The 23,304-nt window shown below is 34.8% G+C and overlaps 1 protein-coding gene across 1 annotated transcript in view; it reads left to right on the plus strand.

The window, feature by feature from the left end:
- Positions 1 to 23,304, plus strand: part of DIAPH2 (diaphanous-related formin 2) — a gene marked incomplete at its 5' end in the record, with an annotated part of 376,543 nt that overhangs the window by 172,626 nt on the left and 180,613 nt on the right. The window contains 2 exons of the mRNA XM_008577556.1: positions 1,990 to 2,091; positions 4,085 to 4,179. Coding sequence (XP_008575778.1) covers positions 1,990 to 2,091; positions 4,085 to 4,179 — 197 coding nt within the window. The remainder of the gene's footprint in view (positions 1 to 1,989; positions 2,092 to 4,084; positions 4,180 to 23,304) is intronic.

Here is a 23,304-nt window from a genome sequence, read left to right on the forward strand (position 1 = left end):
CCCCTCTCCCCCCTCCCTCCCAACAATGTCCTTTCTGTTTGCTTGTCATATCAACTTCAAGGAATTGTAATTGTAATAATCTTAATATGTATTTCACACTACAGCATTTTCATTTTATATGTACTTGGTTAGTTAGTATCCCCCAGTGGGGTTTAAAGCATATTGACAGATTAGGACAATTTTCTTGACTATTTCTTTGAATTGGTTAAAATTTCTGAATGATTCTAGAAATAATTTCAGTACAATTCAGATACTTTTTATATATAGTCAAAGGGAATAACTATAGGACTCTCATTTCTTTATATACAGTTGTCTTAAACTGGAAATGGCTTGAAGATTAGAATAAATTCAAATGTTGATTATTGCATAGGAAAGACACTGTGGCCCTAGAAAGATCTTCTGAGGAATATTTGTATGATTTTAAAAGAAACATATTAAAATTCATTTTTCTTCCAGTAGTAGCAGTGACTGTATTGTGTTGAGTCAACATGGCAGATTGCTTGCCATCTCTCACACGATTATGATTTTCAAGTGTAATTATTATTTAGTCTCCTTAGACGGTGCATCACTTTAGATTGGTTGGTCTGGTAAAGCTTAGAGCTGTTAAGAATTTAGTTATTCAGGTAATTTATATTATCTGTTATTTCTATAGTAAGCTCATTTAATTTCCTTTATATTTTTCACTGTTAAAACAAAGGGCGTCTTAATGGACTTGCAATATTTTGATGCATTCTACAACATGTTGCAAAAATTTCCCAGGTGCTGTGAACACATTGCCTTAGCAAAAATGTACTGTGGTTGTGTTTTGTATATCCTTTAAAAAACAAAATTAATAACTCATTTGTGATTTCCTTAACGAAGATTAGATGAATTAAAGTAATAAATATCATTATTGTCTCAGAATGAAGTTACATTTTTAACAGTGATAGAGAAGCAGCATGATTATTGCCATGTGTGGATCAGTGATGAAATTTACCAGCATGAATTTGGGGGCAAGAGCCTATTACTTTACTTGATTGAAAAAAATGTTGCCTTTACTTTTCTCATATTTTTTGATGGTCCTATTCCCTACAACCCTATTTTTATATTGGAAGACAATATAAGAGGTAAACTGCCAACTTGAGTACAATGGTAGCTGTAGGGTTTCTATACAGTAGGGGTTTAGGGATTTGACTTTGTGATTAATTTTCATAACAGACAGCTGCATTCCTTTTTGGGGCTGGTTTATTTGGGGGGTGGACTGATGGAGGTTATGGGGGGCTAAAGCCCCTCCATGTCACTGCCACTCCTTACAATTTCGCTTCTTTTAACTGTTTCCAATTAGACGGTTACCTTCGAAAGAAAGCAAAAGTCAATCTGTTCTAAGGAAGCAAATAGTATTTTAAAAATGGTAAGGGAGCCAAAGCTAACTTATTCAAAAGCCCACATCTTTGAGGTTCTTTAATTATGTGTATGCAAATGGGTGCTACTGTTGTGCAACTTGCGAATGCTTCATGCCTTGTCTTTAAAGCAGTCTGAGCAAGAATTTTTATATGGCAACCCGTTTAGCAGTTAGGGTTAGGTACTTTAAAGCAATTTCACTGAATTAAAGAAATGTCTAAATTTTAGCATATTTTAGGAGAAATTCATGTCTTCCTTTTTCCTCAATTACTCCAAATTAGTGAGATTTCACTATATATTTAATTCCAGTGCTGCTGTAGGTACTTGGTAAAGGAGTAATTAATGTTGCACATTAGGTAAAGAAGGAGCAATTGATTTTTGGTTCTATTTGGCTTATCTTTTCTGCTTAAGTGCTGATATTTAATTTGTAGGGAAACCTCTAAGCAGGTCTATATTTTTATGTTTATCCTCTTCCTTGAACTAATGAAATAAACACATTTATTGATTTCAAAATGAGCTTTATTAATGTAGTTAATATGCCTTACTAATGTTATTTCATGTACTTGGATTTGTACCATTATTGTTTATGAATCAACATTTTTCTTTCAGTTCAAAAGAATGCAGAAGCTACAGAACAAAAGAAGACTGTGCCTGCAAAGAGGAAAGTGAAAGAATTGAGAGTTTTGGATTCCAAAACAGCCCAGAATTTGTGTATGTAATATTTTGTGTGTGGGGGGGTGGTGGTGAGGGGTTGTTGAATGTATTTAAACAAAGTTGTAATTCTTCGAACGGGTATATTTAGCATCAACTAGAAACAAAATTGTGTAAAAAGATGATTTGGGTTGCCTTTTTGTCACTCAGCCAGCGTGGAGAAAATCCTAATTTCGCATTGGTCAGGGATGAAGCTTACCAATAATAAAGCTTTGGAAAGTACTGTTAATAAAGCATTATTAGAGGACATAGTGAAACATAGGCAGAGTTGAAAAAAAAGTGTTACTTTTTTTTCTTTCTGCCTAGAACTAGGATTGATAGTTTTAGAGTATTCTCTGGTCATCCTGGACAAATCCTTTTACTGCTATTCCTTTATGTTTGAAGTAATTGTGGCATGAGCCAGTTCAATTGTTAACCACTGCAGTTTAAAACTGATTAGTGAACCTCAAAATCTTTAAGAAACCAGTCATCCATTAAGTATGCTTTTACTAAAGCAGCTGGACAGTTAAAGCCATCTTCATTTAAGTAGGCCTTTAAGTTCTACTTTGACATACTCTCCCCTATACGTTGAATTCAGAATTTTCTTTGTTGCTGCAGTAGACTATGTTCAGATTCCGAGGATACTAAACACAGCGCATGAGAAATTTCAACACATCAAGCAATTCTAATTGCACAAGGGAATGCAATGGGAGTTTATTTTGTTGAGGAATGTGCTATAGGGAATCAAATTAAGATAAACAACTCATCATTCTTATGTCAGTAAGAATGTTGCCATCAGAGAAGTCTACTAATAGCTGTTGTGAATATGTACATTGCTTACCTGATAGTACATTTTCTTTATAAAGGTGATGTTTAGTACGTTACTTCAAAACACAGTGTGATCTCAATTGTTGGTTGATATCTGTCAACATTATTTATTTAGATTGTGGAGATTTCATTTAGTCTTTATGTCTAGGTAATCATTTGCCTAGACTTTTTCATGCAAAAAAATTCTTAGAAATATGTTCAGGTTCTATTATAAGAACACATCTATGTTCTTTAAAAAAGGTATGTTTAAAGGAAATTAAAATGTAATATGTTATTGAAAAATACCTTCTGAGTAATTGTGAGCTATTCTATGCATAATTTGTTGAATATTCTTTTTTATTTTTTTAATTTTTATTTATTATTATTTATTTATTTATTTATTATTTATTTATTTTTCTTCTTTTTGTGACCGGTAAGGGGATCACAATCCTTGGCTTGGTGTCGCCCGCACCGCACTCAGCCAGTGAGCGAGCTGGCCATCCCTACATAGGATCCAAACCCACTGCAGGAGTGCCGCTGCGCTCCCAGCGCCGCACTCTCCCGAGTGAGCCAGGGGGTTGGCCCTAATTTGTTGAATATTCTGATATGAAATAATATATCCAATTAAGAAAAAGTTGATAGGGGAAATCATGACTCAATGTATAAAGCAACTAATAGTATACCTGATGAATATCAGCAGGAATGCAGAGCATATTGATGATTCAGGCACTTTTTTTTCTTATGTGGGTGAACTGCAAAGTAGATCGATATGATTTTATTTATTTGGTTATGTTATTGTCATTCCCAAGAAGTACTGTGTTGGATGCATCTGACAATCTTCACACTAAATTCTACACTGAATTAAAAGGACAACTTGAAATAAAATCTCTAAGTTTTTTGGGGTCATTTTATATCAGCTCAATCTAAAATGCATAAGCATATAGTCATGAATGCTATTAGTAGGAGTTTTGTTTTGTATATAAATATGCATGAGCTGTAAACATTAGAGCCTGAGATAATATCCATTTTGTGTAGGTGGATAGAGTCCATCAAATGGGAACAACTTTTGTTTTTTTCATAATTCTCTAAATTAGTATTAGTGACAGAAATTTTATATTTTGTGTCTATGAAATAGAAATCAGGTATTTATTAGGACTTTTAAATTTTGATGCTATTCTATTTTTAATGAAATCAAATTTTATTTTAGCTATCTTCCTGGGATCATATCGCATGCCATATGAAGATATAAAAAACATTATTTTGGAAGTTAATGAAGACATGCTAAGTGAGGCCTTAATTCAGGTAATTTTGATATTTTCCCATTTAAATTCATTTTTACAGATATTTCTAGATTGCTACCTTCTCAATGGAGTTGTGAGAAAATGCACTTCTATATTTTCATGATAGAATCAGGAGTGTCTAGCTGTGTTGATAGTAAGAGGCCTCAACAAAGAAAATCTAGGTTCCAATTCTGTTTCTGTAGTTTATTAGCTATGTATCCTTTTAAATATAAGTATATGTCTATATAGACATATCATTCTCTGACATTCACTGTGTGTAAAACCACATGTATTTCATTATCACAATGGCTCTATTAAGTAGATATTGTTATTACTTATGGATGAAAAAGTTGAGAAGTCAAGGTGTTAAAATAGCTTGCTTAAGATCAGTGGGTAAGTGATAGAGTTATTCTTTGCTGGGTATTTAATATGTGCTGGGGATTATGTCAGGCACTTTATGTATTTATTATCTCATTGAATCCTACAGCAATCCTATGAGATAAGCACTATTATCCTCATTTTACAGATAAGGAAACTGAGGTTTACCAAAATTGCTCAGTTTCATATATCTTGTAAGTGGCAGAGTAGCAGAGCTGGGATTCAAAACAAGATCCTGTTATAACACCAAGGTCAAGGGTTTGGGTCTCCAAAACAACAACAACAACAAAACAAGGTCTACCTTGACTTTAAAGCCATTACAGTCATCCCTCAGTTCCAGGATCCCCTTATAAATAAGGACCTCCTTATTTAAAATGGCATAGTATTTGCATACAACCTAGGCATATCCTCCCATATACTTTTTCATCTCTAGATTACTTATAATGCCTAATACAATGTACATGCTAAGTAAATAGTTGTTATAGTGTAGTATTTTTAAAATTTGGATTATTGCTGTATTATGATTTTATATTGGTTCTTTTTCCAAGTATTTTTGATGTGTGGTTGGTTTAATCCGATGATGAGAAACCCGCTGCTACAGAGGACCACTGTATAGTATTCTGCCTCCCATGGGCAAACTACTTAAGCTTTCTAACCTGTTTCCTCACCTGAAATTACAGGGTCATTGTGAGGATTAAACCAACCAAAGTGCTTTGTAGAATAATACGGATCTAACATATTACTAGAATTCTTGGTATATCTGGTCCTGTCTGGTTTAATTTTCGGAAGGCAGGACTTTTTCACGGAAGGTCATTGTAGTTTTATTTTTTTGTTGTCATCTGGTTTTGAGCCATGCAATTTATTTTGATTTTAAGAAGACATGGAGTAAATTATGCTGTAACTTTTAATAATTTTGCCATATCCCCTTCAGACTCTCTAAATCTCAGAAAATCTGTGTTTATAATTTGAGCAAGCTGTGTTTGAATGGAAGTTTCTCTGTTTTGGAGTGTAGGCTTGCATCACAGTTTATCTCACATATGTGTCTTAAATCTAGGCATGATTATTTTCTGTAGGACTAAGGATTAATGAGTTTATACAGGTTCTTTATTATTATGACATGCCTTTGTCAGTTAAGACTTTCACTTTAATAAATCTCCTTGTGGAAAAGTTTTAGAAAAAAAATTATTTTTTCTCTGTGCAGCAAGCAAGTCCATAGTTCTCTGAGTTGAAATGGGGTGCTGTTCACATTGTCCCACGGTTATTTGTACATTAATCAGAATGAGCAAGGCATGAAGCCTAAATGTGATGTAGTTCTCCCTCTTTTTTTCCCAATGGAGGGCTTAATTTTAAAATACAATAAGGCAAATAAACTTGAGACTTCTCAATAATTGAAGCTTTCTAATCTTTTCTATATAGTCCAATTATAGTAAAATAGAACAATGTTTTGAAGAGTTAATTGATGTAGCCATTATTTTACTCATTAAAAGAGTGTAACTTTTCCTCCACATGCCTTGGTAAATAAACAAGAATGTAAATATGCAGAATGGTACTGTGGTATTTATTTGCCAGTAACATTAAAAAAATCTGTTATTTTTAGAGTCGTGTTTTCAACTCTTTAGGGAGTGTAGGACAGAAACAGAAAAAGATTCTCACTTATGAATGTCTCTTACTTGCAGCAAGCTTTGAAAATGTGTATATAGAAATTTATTACCTGGGATTTGTTTTTTCTGTTTCACTTTATTTTGTAGTATGAATAATATATATTTGTCTCTCTCCTTAAATTGGGTAAGCCTGGACCAGTTGGGAGGAATGAATTGTTTACAGTTTAGAAATGGCAGTAAATTATGTCTAAATTCTTGAATTTGCTAGTTTAATCTTACCCACAGTTGTAAAAACAACTGCCTGTAAAATCACATTATTATGCTAAGTCTTAGATCATACTCTGGGAAGGTGAGCGAAGGAGAATTACAAAGTGTAGATCCTTCCTGGCTACTTGTGCTTTCATACATTTCCTATTTGCTATAAATGGATTGACCTGAACCTGTCTCATCTCTTCCTATTTTCTAGACCTCCATTCCCTTTTCTGAGCCTTTATATCTTTCTCCTATTCACATATCTTTGTGTTTTTTACCCCTTTCCTTTTTTGCCCCACCAATATTGTGCCTTCTATTTGCTGAGGACTTTTTTTTAAAGCCAGCTTGCTTTCTTTCTCAGTGCCAGATACTCTAAAATTTCTTCTCATTCCTTACCCTGCTCAATCAACACTCGTCTTCTTAGTTCTGCTTGTAGGAAGAAAACACTTGAACGTGTAATATAAAATGCATAATTGGAATTATGCTACTTGAGTACAAGGCATAAATGGTAACTCACTTGAGTTATTAAGATTGGTATTGCTTTTATCTAGACAAATCAATCTTCTCAGTATCTTCTGGTGAGGAGGATGCTCCTGGGTTGAAACAATTATATGATTATCCAGGCTCCAAAGAAGACTGCAATCACCAGCACCTCTTTCCTCCTCCCATCCCAGAAACGTTTGCTTCAGTGATGCAAAAGTAACATCAATTTGCCATTTGTACGAGCTGTTTACCATTTATGTCTAATTACCATGTAGCACATCGATAATGCATAGCATTAAATATGTATCATCAGATTAACTTTGTTGTAAGTTCTATTTGATTACAGTGCTAAACTCCATCCATGCATAATCGTAGTTTGTTGCTCATGTAGCATGGTTGTCTCCTCGTAACAACAAAAACAACAAAAAACAATTAAGGATACATCACTTCACAGGGACTTGAATTAACACCACTATTATCTCTCCTAGTATGGGTCAATAGGCTCTTCCCTGCCAGACAGCATGGATTTTAGTTATTTGGCAGGATAAATGTCTTACTGAAAAAAAAATTACTTTTATTTAATCAGCAAGATCAAACTCAAATTTTAAGGTTATTAATAAAAATACTAATGTCTCCTTTATTTCAAAATACCTAAATTTCATTTAGAAACTAAGTTCACTGCATAGAAGAAATTGAAATGTTCTGAAATACTTATAGTCACATTTATAGTGAAACACAAACATTTAAAAGTGCACCATATCCTGAGGTTGTTGAAGAGCTTTTAATATATGCAATTATGAGTTACTGCCAAATAATGTGTATTAAATTTAGGTGATTCTTAGAACCATTATTCCAGCTTTGAAGGTCTGCTTCAGTGTAATTTAATTTGATCTATTGAAAGAAAAAAATCTAACACCAGTCAGTGTTTTTAGGATATCAGTGGTAAAAAGGAAATTTCTGTAGATATACTTACGTATAGAGTGTTGGCAAAGAAATGAAACTAGCAGTTTCATGAGTGATTCAAGTGTTGAGGGAAAAATAAAATTTTATTCTAGTTGAGGTTATTAACACGTACAAATGATTCTAAAGTGCTGAGGAAATAACATTTTAGTAGGGAGTTTATATTCATATTCACAAAGCATATATGACAAAAGATGATCAACATAAATGGTAATATATTATTACTACATAGACAGGATAAAGCAAGGGTTGATAACCAGGGGCTCAAAGCTCCCTTTGGAGACCCACTGAGAGAATTCAGGGGGTCCTGAACTTAGATATGAAAAATATTACATCTTTATTTTTATTAACTTCTAATTAATGTTTAACATTTCGTTTAATTAAGAATATAGGCAACAGACCAAAGTAGTATTAACAGTGCTTCTAACTTTGTCACTAACAGAGATAATATTTTCATACCACATTACAGTTGCGGCATATATCTTGAAATACTGTTTACACTTATTGCTACTTCAAAATTACAGAGCTGCCACTAGATTTTTTAATGCTTTAATCAAGAAGCACAACTATTATTATAGGACAATTTATTTTTGTAAATATGTTGATAACTATTTTAATATCATTGGTTTCTTTTGTAATCCTGTGTATTTTATTCTGAGAAGGGATCCAAAAGCTGGTGTGTAAGGGGCCCATGGTCCAAGCAAGAGGGCTGGAAACTGGTTCTGAGGCTTATGGAAGGGAGCTGTAGGTTAGGGTGGGCTATGGTTAAGGTGGTCTTTCTGGAAGAGTGCATCTTGACCTGGACTTTGAGGAACTAGTAGGATTTAGTTAGAGAGGGTTAGGAAAAGAGAATAGTGGGCAAAGTCTAGAGTCATAAAAAGGGTAATGTCTATTCTGGTGTAGCTCAGAAGTCATGTAGGGTGGCAATGAGAAAGAGTATATAAAAGATGAGTAGATGCATTGGGGTCATATTGTAGAGGCACAGAGATCACACACTCGTGACTCACAGATGCAGCTCTCATCCTATTTATCTATCTAAAATATGTTTTCTTTGTATTTTAGAGTGCTTAAATAGTGGAGTTTTTTGTTTTGTTTTGTTTTTGTTTTGGCTGCTAGCCAGTACAGGGAGTTTTAATGTCACACACTCTCCAGTTTGCTACAGGCCCCACCACTCCCTATTTTGTTTTTTCCTACTCTTGTTCATTCCTAGCCCCTGTAAGCATCAGACTTTTTGATCCCTGGTAGACAAGTTGGATGCTGAGCTATTGAGTTTGGTCATGGTCAAATTGTGTGTTTAGAAAAGTTACTCTAGCTGCAGTATACCAAATGGCTTGATGGAAAGAGACTAGACATAGGGAGATAATTGAAATTTCAACTATAAGGAAGCCCTGAAATATGTTGGGGGTAGGGAAAAGGGAAGGTGGGTGAATAAGAAGTTAAAAAAAAAAATTGAAAAATCGTGTACCACTGACAAAAAGAGGCAAATCAGGTAGGAGAGAAAATACTTCCAGGATAGTGGAGAAAAATTTTACAGATAACATTACATTAGAATATGTATTAGAAGTCAGGAGTAAAAATAAGGACTCTTGGAATCATTTGCAAAGAAGTGATTGTTGGAGTATGAGGACCAATGAAATTCTTGAAGTTCCTAGTAAAAAAAAATGACAAATGGAAGGTTAAAGACTACATTTCTTTTTTTTTTTTTTTTTCCTTTTTGTCTTTTTTCGTGTCCGGCAATGGATCGCAACCCTCAGTGTTGCACCCGTACCGGACCGGGACCGGCAACGGGATCGCAACCCTCGGTGTTGTGCCCGCACCTCGCTCAGCCAACGAGCAGGAACCGGTCTGTATGTGGGATCCGAACCCTTGGCGGGAGCTCTGCCACACTCCCAAGCGGGGCACTGTAGCAGTGCGCCACCGGGCCGGCCCTAAAGACTACATTTCTGAAGAACACACAGTTTGAGGGGATGGTAGGAGAAAAATTGGAGCAAAAAGAGTCAGATGCTGTGGTGTGTCACAAAAGCCGACAAAGGAGAGTTTTAAGTAGTGATGAATAAAAGGATGAGATCAGGGGAAGAGGGGCCTCTTTTGATATCCCAAATTGCAGTGACATTTTAAATTTAAGTAGTTAATTCTTGTAATTCTTTCTTAAAACAATCCACACTGTATACCAAACACCTTTAATCCTTTAAGCTAATGTTCTATTTATTCATCATCTTTTGGTTTCTGTCTCCCTTATTTTTAAGGGACAGATGCATTCCTGCTTGGCAGGAAATTGTATCATGTCTTATTTGTCTCTCTTCCTCCACTGCTTCATTTTCTCTGACCTAATCCTTCTTCCCTTCCCTTCTTCACTCCCTCCCTCCCTCCCTTTCTTTCATTTTAAATAAATTCTTTCTTTGATGAAAGGCCCAAATTGTCCTTAATAATAATTCAGGTAAAATACAGCTGTAGGGTACCTCCTTCATACCTGGAAACTATAGCAATACCTCTACAGATATCTCTCTGCAAAACCTGCATGGGAATATCCCAGCTTGCAACCCCCCCCCCCAATAATTTCCATATGTGCTGGCTGTATTACTTATCAAAAACCCTTTTGAGTATCCAGCTCTGTACCTGATATGTAGGGTCTACAGGTTGCCATATGATTATGTCTTCTCAAATTTGTTTTTATATCTCAAAACAGATTATATGATGTATAGAACATATTGTCGAGTACTGACAAAATGATTTGAATGAAGCAAAGGTCACCCAATCCATTCCCCCAATTTCAGGCAATGCTACCTACACCTGAGTCATTGAAGACAGATGGGTATCTATTGATTCTGCAAGGAAAAGAGATTCTTCAACTTCCCTCAATTAACCAGTTCTAGAGTATAATTATTCTTATAGTCAGGAAGTTCATGCATGTGTAATAGTAGAGCTCATTTTTGTCTCCTCAATCCATCTTTGTAATCATTGATCTATTTACGCAGCTATCGACCGTCTGTATTTTATTCAGGCTTGTGAGTCTGCATGTGCTTGTGTGCTTTACAAGGGTTGATGACTTTAGAAGACTATGAGTATATCAATTAAGGCTATAATGGCTTAGTATTGTAGAAATTGAAAACATTTTCCTCTTAAATAACACTTGTATTCACCACATTTATATTCATAATTCTTCGGTGAAAATGAAACATTAGCAATGACAGTAACAATAACAAAACATTTCTTTTTCTTTTCTCATCGTGGTGGAATAAATAATTATTTTATGGCATGCTATTCCAACCTAAAAATACTTTGTCCATGAGCTGTTATTTTTTTTTTGCCTTTTGCTTCTAATTAATTAGTTGAGTGATTTTAAAAATATTTTTTTTGCCTTTCCTGACGGAAGTTTTCTTTGACCCTTGTTTGCTACTTTCAGTCTATTCTTAAAATCATACCTATTCCAAGCAAGTGTTATGGCCGCTTATTTTCATTCCCTCTATGTCTATCATTGATTAATACCACTATTTCATTTGTCACTATCACTGGTTGAATTGTTTATAATGAAAGAAAAAGTGGTTTTAAACAATTAATTTTTTCTTGTACTAATTGGATTGTAAAAAATATTTTTAAAATGCAAAAAATTGAGCCTATTGACACCTTGAGTAAAGCATAGGTCTTATTAAGAGTTGAGCAAGATGTGACCTGAAAGATCATATTTTATGCTGCCTTGTACACTTTAAGCCATGGTGAAACTCCATTAAAATTCTAATTCTTTCATACTGTAGATCCACTGGGTCCATTGAAGTGAGGTGATGGTTGGGTAGACCAGGAATTCCCTTGCAATTGTAGAGCTTGGAAAGTGTCCTTTTTTTCCTAACATAAACTTCCAGGTCCCTGAACTGAAAAATGAGATGCAAGATTATATCATAACCCACACTCTTAACTTGTAGCTGTGTGGCTACTTCTAAACAAAAAGCAGTAGTCCCTCAGCCCAAGAGATATGGGGGACAGAGAGTCCAGGCTCAAGTGCCCTCAATGGAATTAATGGAAAGAGATGGAGAACAATCGTGCTTTTTTTCTTTCCTAGTAGCATCCTGCTCATTTTTTGTAGTGTATAGATTTGCTTCAAATCCAAAGATTATTGTCTAGTCATATACATATTTAACCATTTGTTAGCACTTTGTAATTGATTACATCTATAAAACCACTTCCTCTCTCTTATGTATTAAGGAGGTAAAGTAATCAAAACCCTCCTTTCTATTCTCAAGGAATAAATCTTTATGTACCAGATGCTTTTTGCAAGGTTCTATTATAATTCTAGATCTCCTATGTAAAGTTAAAGTAGAAATGTACCTAGTCATCAAATCTATTAAAGACATATGATAGTATAATTTAATGTAATGTGGTATAATTAACATGCTATGGCATACTTTAACATAGTGTAATATAGATATAACATAATGGTATTTTAACTAATCTCTTTAAGAGTATTTTAGGGCGGCGGGAAGGAATACACAGGGAGATTTAACTTTTATAAGCTCAGTGATAGACACATCAATTCATTGTCCTATGTATACATTTTTGCATGTCTTAAATATTACAAAATAAATACATTTAAAAGTATTTGGCAAGTACTAAAAGCATACACTTAAGTCAGAGTTCCTCAACTTTGACACTATTGACATTTTGGTCCCTGTAATTGGTTTTATTTGGAGTGCTGTTGCTGTCCTGTACATTGTAGGATGTTGAGCAGTATCCCTGGCCTCTACCCACTAGAGGCTGGTAGCAGACTCCACCACCAGTTGTGACTATGAAAAATGCCTCCAGACTTTGACAAATGTCTCCTGAGGAGCAAAATTGTCCCCAGTTGAGAACTATTGTCTTAAAAATTACTTTTATTTCTGAAATAAACTTGATACTATGCATTAAAAAAAATTGTTTCCCAAGAATGTTGAGTACTCACGTTAAGCTGATTCTGACAGAATGTATTCTCATTAAATTGCAAATACCCCTAGTCAAGCATTGTTTAAAATACAGTCCATAATTATTCTTCAGCTGTTAATACAGGCAATCATATTAGTATGAATTTTTTCCCCTTTATCGCATAGTAGGTGGTTCTTTGTTTATTTTACATTTACAGCTTAATCATGTTGAATAATTCACTTTATTCCATTTTTAAAAATTTACTTATTTTTGTGTTTTTCAAAAATATGTCATTTAGGTAAGTCAAATAATGTCATGATAACTTCCACGTGGGAGTCAGAAAGCTGAGTCTTAATCCCAGCTCTGCCACTCACAAGCCATGTGAAAGTTACCTAACCTCTGTGACCATTTTCTTTATCTTTTAAATAGCTAGTAAGTTTATTGAAAGGATTGAACTAAGTAATACATATAAAAGACCCCTAGCACAGTGCTGGTTTTGTGGTAGGCGTACAACCAATGTCTTCTGGAGTGAGTGGGAGCAGTTCAGTTACATTTGGTATTTTGAAACATTTTCCTTCAAAGCTTAAAATGGAATAGTCAGCACTCACTTTTCTATGTTAATGGAAAGAATTATCAGCAGGGTGATGATTCTCCTGGGCCTTCTTCCTTTCTCTGCACTGTCTGGATCCCAGAAATAGAGATATCAAATAGGGACAAAGGAATAGTCACCTATTTTTGAGGGGATAATTCAGAAACCTCAACCTCTTTGATCCTTATTTTGCATCCTTTATTTTGTATTTCTGTTCATTTGCATATTGGAAAGAAAAACGTAGTCTTCAGAGTAGACAAACACAATAGAAGTAGTAAGTGGCCTCCACATAAAGAAAGCAAAGGAACGCTCTAGTGAGAGCTGCTTAGGGGACTATGATAAGTGAGAACGAGGACTCCACAACGCTATCAAAACATTTTAATAGTTATGAATATTTTATAGATTTTTAATATTCCAATTAAATAAATGAAACAAACCTTTATCTGTCAATTGTTTTCCACAACTTTTAATGTGTTGTTGAATTTATATAGTTGTTCATGTCTTCTTTTTAGTGTTGTAAAATTTAGCTTTCAGTATTTGTACTCTTATGAAACAATGAGATAAGATTATCATAATTCAAGGTCCTTAGAGCAAATGATCTCAAAATGTTTTAGATAGATACCTGGTGTTTTTGTATTTGCATATTATTTGCTAAGAATTATTTTACTTTAGTTGGGTTCAGTAATATTAGAACCATTCTATATTTGGAATATATGAAATCATGGACATATAAAATTATCAACATCTATTATTAACGAAATTGTATTCTTTAGTTTGAGTATTAGCAGGCAAGGTTTTGTAGAAATCAGTGTATCTGAAAGTAAGCTGACCAGTGAGCTCACTTGGTTATAGTGTGGTGCTGATAACGCCAAGGTCCAGGGTTGGATCCTTGTACTGGCTAGCCACGGGGGATATATATATATATATATATATATAGTACCTGGAAGTGAGAACTTGACCTTTTCTAAAGATTTGGTGGTGGAAATTGCCCTGCTATTTGTGACAACATGGATGAACCCGGAGGACCTTATGCTAAGTGAAATAAGCCAGGCACAGGAAGACAGCTACCACATGATCTCACTTATACATGGAACCTAAAAAAGTGGAACTCACAGAAGCAGAGTAGAATAGCGGTTATCAAGGGCTGGAGAATAGAGTGAGGATTGGGGAGATGTTGGTCAAAGAGTACAAAATTTCAGTTAGATAAGAGGAATAAGTTCAAGAGACCTGTTGCATAACACGGTAACTGTAGTTAATGACAATATATTGTATTCTTGAAAATTGCTGAGGGTAGATTTTAAATGCTCTCCCTACAAAAAAAATGTGAGGTAATAGATATGTTAATTAGCTTGATTTAGTCATTCCACAGTGTACACATATATCCAAAAGTCATGCTGTACACCATAAATATATAAAATTTTTATCAATTAAAAAGTAATTTTGCCTTTGTATCTTTGTTATGGAATTGGAGGCCATCAAAAGTTAAGGCTAGAATAAGGCTTATAAATTATCTTATTCATATTCCTTATTTTATGGGAGGAGAAACCAAGGCTCAGAGAGGTTGAAGTCACATAGCCAGTCTAGGATCACAACTCAGTTAATATGATGCTCAGTTTATTGACTTTTATTTTAACCCCTATTTCTTTACCTATGTTTTTCTGCCATGATATGCAGGTGGATGAGTGGATTGGGGAGTTTACTGTTAGGATAGGAATAAAAAGTAGCCACGAAATGTTTACTAATTAAACAGTTCATGCAATGTAGGTCTTTGGAATTTAGAGTAGAATTAAATTATCCTTTAAAATATATTTTTCCAGTATTAGAAGAAATTAGAAATACCTTCATTAACATTCATTATTGTTTATGTTGTGAAATATATAATTAGGTGCCAAGAAATAAAGACTTAATTTTACTTAATGCAATATAAGGGGCACTGGATTCCATTTCTGCACTAATAAGCAGCGTTCTAGTCAAATGAAAGTATAGTTCAACTACTAATAAGACCATCATTTATTTTATCCCATATGAAGGATTCACAGTGATGGAACCATTTAATGAAATGAAGTATTTCAGTTTTGTGAGAAAAATAAGAGTAAATACTTTGGCCTTCATTTTGTAATTTTTTTTCAATGTATTTAGCTGAATAGATTTGAAAAATTAGTTGCCTCTCAGGAAAAGCAAATAAGGTGTTTGCTTTTCTTCCTTCAGTGCTATGACTAATTGCCACATTGTCTCCTTGGAGTTTCTACTCTTCAGTGGTTTATACTTAAAATACCACTCTGAGTATAGTGGGAAAAAATTGTGCTTTGGGTTTCAGTTATTTACTCTTGTATGACCTTGAGCAACTCACTTTTTAAATTTCTTGCCTATAGAAGGGGAAAAATGTATACTTACAAAAATAGATTATTATAAAAATTGAATATGAGCATGTTAAAACCTTTGCAAACTGTAAAATGCTAAACAAATAGAACACAAATAGAATGAGTGTCTTGAATATCTAACCTCTCACCTTTTCTAATCCTTTATCTAAAGATAATTAACTCTCCATTTGAACATTCAACTATCACTTGAAAGAACATCCCTAATAGAACTCATATTGTTCCTTCCCACAAATAAAGGCCTGTCTACCTTATCTCCTGGAATTGTTTTCATCTCTTCTCTCCTCTTTGTCCCTGCCTGAGACTCACCCCTGCTCGTCATGCATTCTTACTGATCCATTCACTGAAGATTTATGAGATCCACTCCTACTTCCTATTCCCATAGGACTACTTAGTGTCAGATTTATGGATTTCCCCTTTTTGACTCTTTAGATCTGTTTTATCTTAGAATTTCTGAGAATTATAAGAACCACCCCATGTCCTTTATTAAACAAAAGGTCTCTATGAAAGTAAGCATAAGGACTCCATACAATATCAAAGCAATATTTACACAGAGTTATGATTAGTGCTGGGTGTTTCTGCCAGTTCTAAATATTTCTGTCATAGATGACTTCTTTCAGAGTTCTTATGCATTTTGAGGTGAAACCTGTTCTCATCTACACAGATTCCCTGGGCCTCAGCTGCATATGTTGAGAGGTATGGTTCAGCCAAGGGGATACTGGTGGTCTCCATTAGCCTAAGTACTTGCAAGCAGTGTATTTGGCACACTGGATCCAAAGGGAATAGGCACTAGGTTCAGTTTATGTAAGTTCCATGTTGTCTATAATTTTAAAAACAAAAATGTGGGTACTTCCAGATGAAGGGATTTTCTATTGATGATGAGCTGTATCACAGATAGGGTAGCTTTTGTTATTGGATTCCCTAAATTCATGAAGAATATTTGAAGTAGTATTGTATCTTTATAGACAATAGATACCAAACAGAATGCATATAATGTGAAGGTGCACTTCCCCTTTCGACAGGAAATGTTGCAGGTCTAGAGAAGGGTAGAGCTTACCTAATGTGAGCTTGGGAATGTTTACCAGGCATCCTCCTCTGATCCTGAATGGACGGACTCCTCTCATCTGATCCTATTCAGTTCTCCTCAAAAGGACCAGCAGGTCAAGTGTCACCAAGAGGGCAGGCTTTCAGAGGATGGGTAACCAGTTGATGACAAAGTAAACAGTCACATAGGAGTGACTACTTGGAGTGGCACTACATCTGAAGTAAAGCCAAAGTTTCACAAAGTGATAAACTCTGCTTGCAAACTAACAGAAAATGATAGTTTCACAAAACGATCAACTCTGCTTGCAAACTAACATAAAATACATGGAATAACAAATGTATTTGGTCATCCTGGATTGATATACTGTCTTATATATTGTTAATTAATAATCATTTGATTTTTGTGGGATTTGTCATTGGCATATGTTCCAGATCCTCTCTACATATAATTTCTCATTGCTTTGTATTTGATGGTAGAGTGGTGGGTGGTAGAGCTTGTTCAATAACTATTTATAAATAAACATAAACACATATTGTTAGTTGGGAAAACAGTTTTTGAGGATTGCATTGAAAACTGTTATTGACTTTATATCTGTTAGAAACTCAGTGCCCCAGGCCAAGTACACTTTTATTGGTTATTTTCATAGATAATTTGAATACTGCTTTGGGGGGGAAATATTTCAAACAAAACTAGATTTGTAATTTGTTGTACGATTTCTTCAATTTCTGTTTGACTAGCTCCCCTCAGTTCATGGTGCAAATGAATGCCTAAGAGTCAGGAGTTGTTCAGGATCATCTGATTGTCTTTTTATTCTTTTTAAAGTCAATTGACCATGTGAAAATGTTATGGGGTATTTGGAAAGAGTCCACAAAAAGCCAACAACAACAAAAAACAGGTTTGAAATAGATGAGTTTAAGCCTCAGGGATTATTACTTAGTCTTCAGAGCAAAAGCACACTGAGGAGTGTGTTTGTACATTGCAAATGTGAACAGTCATTATTTAGATGATGGTGACCAGCTGAAAAATGCCTATGACTGGATCATCAGAAGAAATCCATATTGAATTGGATCAGATAAATAGAAGGCTAAGTCCCAAACTATAAAGTTTTAAGGCAATGATGTGAACTCTCCCAGAGTAATCAAGAATATCTGAGGACAGGTTGAATTAAGTTTTACAAAAGGATCATTTTAGATACTCCTCTAATATTAGACTGTATGTGTACAGTTCAAAGTGTAGCATTAATAAAACGTAATATATGCCCACATTACCAATACCTATGAAGCCCATTGTTTACTGCTTCTCCCCAGTAGAAACTATTATTCTGAAACTTCGACTCATCCCCAGGCTTTCCTGTATAATTTTGCCACATAAGAATGTGTCTCTAAAATATATGTTGTTTTGTTTTTGTTTTTCTTTTAACTTTGAATCAATGGAATCATATTGCATACATGTTCTAAAGCTAAATTTTTAACTTTTTTGAGATTCATTAGTTTTGATGTGTGTAGCTATTTTTTTTTTTTAACTTTTGCTGTGGTGTAGTGTTTCATAGTAAGCATATTCCATGATCTGTTTGCCTCTTATCCTGTCATTGAACATTGGACTGTTCTTGGTTTTGATTTATTATTATTGTGGTTATTGTTATTCTTATCATTATCATTAATACTGCTAGTACAAATAATCTTTCCATGAATATTTGTGTATGTGCTCTTGGTACAAAAGTCAAAGAGCTCCTCTAGGTTAGTGGTTCTCAAAGTGTGATTGCAGGACCAGAAGCTTTGGCATCACCTGGGAGCATATTAGAAATACAAAATCTCCATCCCTAATGCAGACTTATTGACTCAAACTTTGGAGGTGGGGCCCAGCAATGTCTGTTTACCCCTCCATGTGATTCTGTAACACATTCTAGATTGAGATTGGTTCTAGGGTCTCAGAATTGCTGGGTTGTGGAGTGAATGCATCTTCAGCATTACCATATAATGCCAAATAATTTTCTCAAGTGGTGTGTTCAGTTGGTATTTGGTGTTCAGTTAATATTTTCTTGATTTCTAAAGAGGTTAGGCACCTTCAGGGCCATTTGTGGGCCACTTATGGGTCATTTCTGTTTCTTCTATAAAATACTTGATTGAATCTTTTGTCCACTTTTTTCTCTTACTGTATTGCTTATCTTTTTCATGTTGATTTGTATGAGTTCTTGATGTATCTGGAATAGTAATGTTTTTGTTGCCTATGTGTTACAAATATTTTCCCCCTTTTTTATCTTTTCACTTTCCTCATGGTGTCTTTTCATGAACGGTTGTTGCTAATGTTAATGTAGTCTGATTCATCAGCCTTTTTTGTGTGTGTTTCTATGTCTGTTTGAGGAAATTCCTTTCTTATATAAGGTCATAAAGATATTAGCCTTATATTTCCCTTTAAAAGTTTTAAGAAGGTTCTCTTTTACCTTTAAATCTTTAATCTACCTGGAATTGATTTTTGTGTATACTAAGAGGAACAGATCCAATTTCATTTTTGTATTGTCCCAGCATTATTTATTAAATAATCCATCTTTTTCCTAATTTTCATAATGTTGCCTATGTCATATATCAACTTTCCAAGTGTGCATGGCTCTATTTCTGGAGTTTTTATTCTGATCCTTTGGCCCATTTGTCTAACCCTATGCCAATATCGCACGCTCTTTGATTATTATATAATTATAATAACATTTGATACATGGTAGGGAAAGTCAATCCATATTCTTATTGTTCTTCAAAGAGTATCTTGACTATTACTTTCCCTTTGATCAGCCACATAAATTTTAGAATCAGCCTGCCAACAAAAACAACAACAAAAATTCTGTCAGGGTATTTGATTGGAATTGCATAAACTATCTGGATAAATTTGGGTACAGTGATTCTATCTTTGAATATGGCATGTGTTTATGTTTCTTTATACAGTAGTACCCCCTTATCCCTGCTTTTGCTTTCAACAGTTTTAGCTACCCGTGGTCAAACGCAGTCCAAAAATGTTAAATGGAAAATTTGAGAAACAATTCACAAGTTTTAAATTGTGTACCATTCTGAGTAGTGTCATGAAGTCTTGTGCTGTCCTGCTCTGTCCCACCCAGGACATGAAGCATCCTTTTGTCCGGCGAATCCCCGCTGCCAACACTCCCTGCCCGTTTAGTCTCTTAGTAACCTTTTCGGCTATCAGATCCACTGTTGTGGTGTTGTGGTGCTTGTGTTCAAGTCACCCTTATTTTACTTCATAATGGCCCCGAAGTGCAAGGGTAGTGATGCTGGCAATTCAGATATGCCAAGGAGAAGCTGTAAAGTGCTTCCTTTAAGTGAAAAGGCGAAAGTTCTTGACTTCATAAGTAAAGGAAAAAAGTCCTGTGCTGAGGTTGCTAAGGTCTTCTATCTGTGAAACTGTGGAGAAGGAAAAAGCAATTCATGCGCAGTATGTATAGGGGTCAGTAGTGTCCAGGATTTCAGCCATCTAGTCTTGGAATGAATCCCCTGCAAATAATGGAATACTACTGTAACATATTTCAAGAACCATATACTCATATATTTTCCTCAATAAATGACACCCTCCTACCTTATATGTTTTTTCTGTACTTTATTTTTTTAACTTAATATATTAGACTTTTTAAAAAAAAAGCTGTTTTCACGTTTGCTTAGATTTACCCACATATTTAACTTATTTGTATACCTTCCTTCTTGTATAACAGAACTTCCTCCTAGGATGATTTTTTACTTCTTCCTGAAACAAGCCTTTTAGAGTACTTTTAGTTTCTCTGAAAATGTACAAGCATACTTCAAATAGTTCGTGGAAAAATAGAAGTAAAAGATAATATGAATTTTTTCATGAATGTTTTGCAGTACCTTTGTATTTATTTCACTCTTGTTCTGAAAAGATATCTTCACTGGGTATATAATTCTAGCTTGCCAACTATTTTCTTTTAGCAGTATGAAGAGATTATTTCACCATATTCTGGCTTCCATTGTTAAATGAGGTATAGTCTAAATTGACATTCAATGGGAAATAATCTATTTTTCTGGGGTTTTTTTGTGATCCTCTTTTTGCCTTTGGCGTTCTGTAGTTTTGTTATAATGTGTGTTTGTGTAGATTTCTTTTATTTTTCCTTTTGTTTATCATGAGTGAATTGACTTCCTTAATTTAAAGATTGTTCTGCTTCATCAGTTCTGGAAAATTATTAGCCATTTTCATTTAGAATATTGTTTCTCTCCCATGCTCCAATTGATCATATTTTAAGGAATGTCACTCTCTTTTTTTTTAAACTTCTCTTTCATATTTTGTTTTTACATATTCTAGTCCAGTGGGTTATTTTTCAGGCCTACCTTCCAATTCACTAAGTCTTTTATGATTGTTCTAATCTTCCGATTAACTCATTTAATGAGTTTCTAATGTCGATTATTGTATTTTTTATATCTAGAAATGCTTTGTTTTTCAAATACTGTGTCTTACATTTTTATATATCTAATTCTGTTATTTGTTTTTCCTGGCTCTTAACTAATGTTTGTTTGCATCTTCCTGTGTTATCCACATTTATATTGTGAACTGATTGCTGAATCTTTATCTGTGGGAATTCTTTGAACGTGGAGTTTAAAGGTACTTTTCTTCTTTGAAATTTGCATGATTTATTGCCAGGTGTCTGGTAGCACTACCAAAGAGCAATCACTATAAATTTAAATTCTCAGCATAATTTTGGGCAACTAAGTAGTTTAATTCTGGCCCGAAAGCTGCATGGATGCTGCCCTGTGGTTAGACGTTTCTGACAGAGAAGCCCCTTACCCCTAATTCCAGAGTCAAGACATAAGCAGACAAGATTCTTTACTGTTTTCTTCTGCAGGTGGGCTTTTTTTTTTTTTAAGGCAATCCCTTCCCTGGGGATATTACCTTTTGGGGTTCTAGTACATAAGGGATTTAATTTGCTCTCATCTTGTGAAAGGTCTAGGCTTTGTGTACTATCCTATATTTGAAGCCCATTAAAGCTAAAAGCTCTAGACTACTGGAGATTGGTATATGTTCCCAGGGCAGTCTTAGCCTTCCATGTTTGGTTATGTCTCTCTTGATTAGTGCTTTTTTTTTTTTTCTCTTGGGGAACTTGGGGATGGGTGGGGGATGAATATTCTTTTCTTAATTTCTTTCTTGCCAGTTTAGCTTTTCATCTAAAGAAATTTTGAAATAATTTTATCCAGCATTTTAGGTGTTCTCTAAATTGATGTTTTCCAAGATAACTAACTAGTCAACTATATTGCTAGAAGCAGAAATTTTTTCTAAAGTATCTGTATGATGCTTTTACTGGGAAATTGAGGTAAACATTACGTACTGCTAATTTGCCACCATGTTCTGGTTAGTTTATTTTAAGTTTTGCAGATGCCAAGTGTTGATTCTGCTTAGTTTAAAAAAAAAAAAAGTGTCAGCTTGACATACATATCTTTTTTGTGTGTGTGACCGGTAAGGGGATCATAACCCTTGGCTTGGTGTCGCCCGCACTGTGCTCAGCCAGTGAGCACACCAGCCATCCCTATATAGGATCTGAACCCACAGTCTCGGCGCTCCCAGCGCCGCACACTCCCGAGTGAGCCACGGGTTCGGCCCTTGACATACATAACTGATGTGTCAACATTCTTAGGGTATTATGGATACTTCGTTTGACTTTATATTCCTTTAATCTAAGGGATACTTTTACTATACATAGTACTTATACTATATTTATTTTGGATGTAGGCATCTGTAGTACCTAAATGAAAATAGAAAAGTAAATACTTAATGATAGCCAATCATTACACATGGTTTCTATTACAAATCTTTCAAACTAATTGAAGTGATTTACTTGGAGCTATAATGATCTTGGGAGTGGAAACAAACTTATGTTTTTGTGTGGATTGTTTTCCTAGGCAGTGAAGTGTTTCTGTTTTTGTATCTGCATGGGAGTGGTAGCACTCTGATTTATCATATTTCATTTAACTGTATGGACATTCTGTATGCTAATTTTCATAGTCTGCATAGAATTGCATAGTCTCATATGCTCAAACAAAAATCATAGAGGGGAAACGCTGACTTCTAAAAGTGAAATGATTGGATACAGCATTAGAATATATCTCTTCTATACTTGAATGAAATTTCCAGATGGTCCATCAGGGCAGTCCACATAAAGTGCATTGCACCATTCTCATTTCAAGGCTTATGAGCTGTTAACACCCCTGAAACTCTACAATGATTCTATATAGGGGTCTTGAATGTTGGGGTAGAATTCAGCTTTGGAAGCATCTACATGTAGTATTTTATAGTAATGAATCCTTGCATTGGTTTGTGGCAGTTTACCAGGGCTGTGACAAGGTGATATCTAATAAAATCAAAGTGTAGCATAAACAGGATATTGTACACCTGTCAACCTATTTTGTCTATTAAAAATAATTCTATTATGTATCTGAGAACATTAGCTTGCGCACTGGATAGTGCGCCGCTTGGGAAGCGCGGCGGCGCTCCCGTCCGAGGGTTCAGATCCCACGTACAGACCGGCTCCCGCTCACTGGCTGAGCGAGGCGCGGGAGCAACACCGAGG

Source organism: Galeopterus variegatus, unplaced genomic scaffold (genome assembly GCF_000696425.1).
Source record: "Galeopterus variegatus unplaced genomic scaffold, G_variegatus-3.0.2 Scaffold1536, whole genome shotgun sequence".
In the NCBI taxonomy this organism is placed as follows: domain Eukaryota; kingdom Metazoa; phylum Chordata; class Mammalia; order Dermoptera; family Cynocephalidae; genus Galeopterus; species Galeopterus variegatus.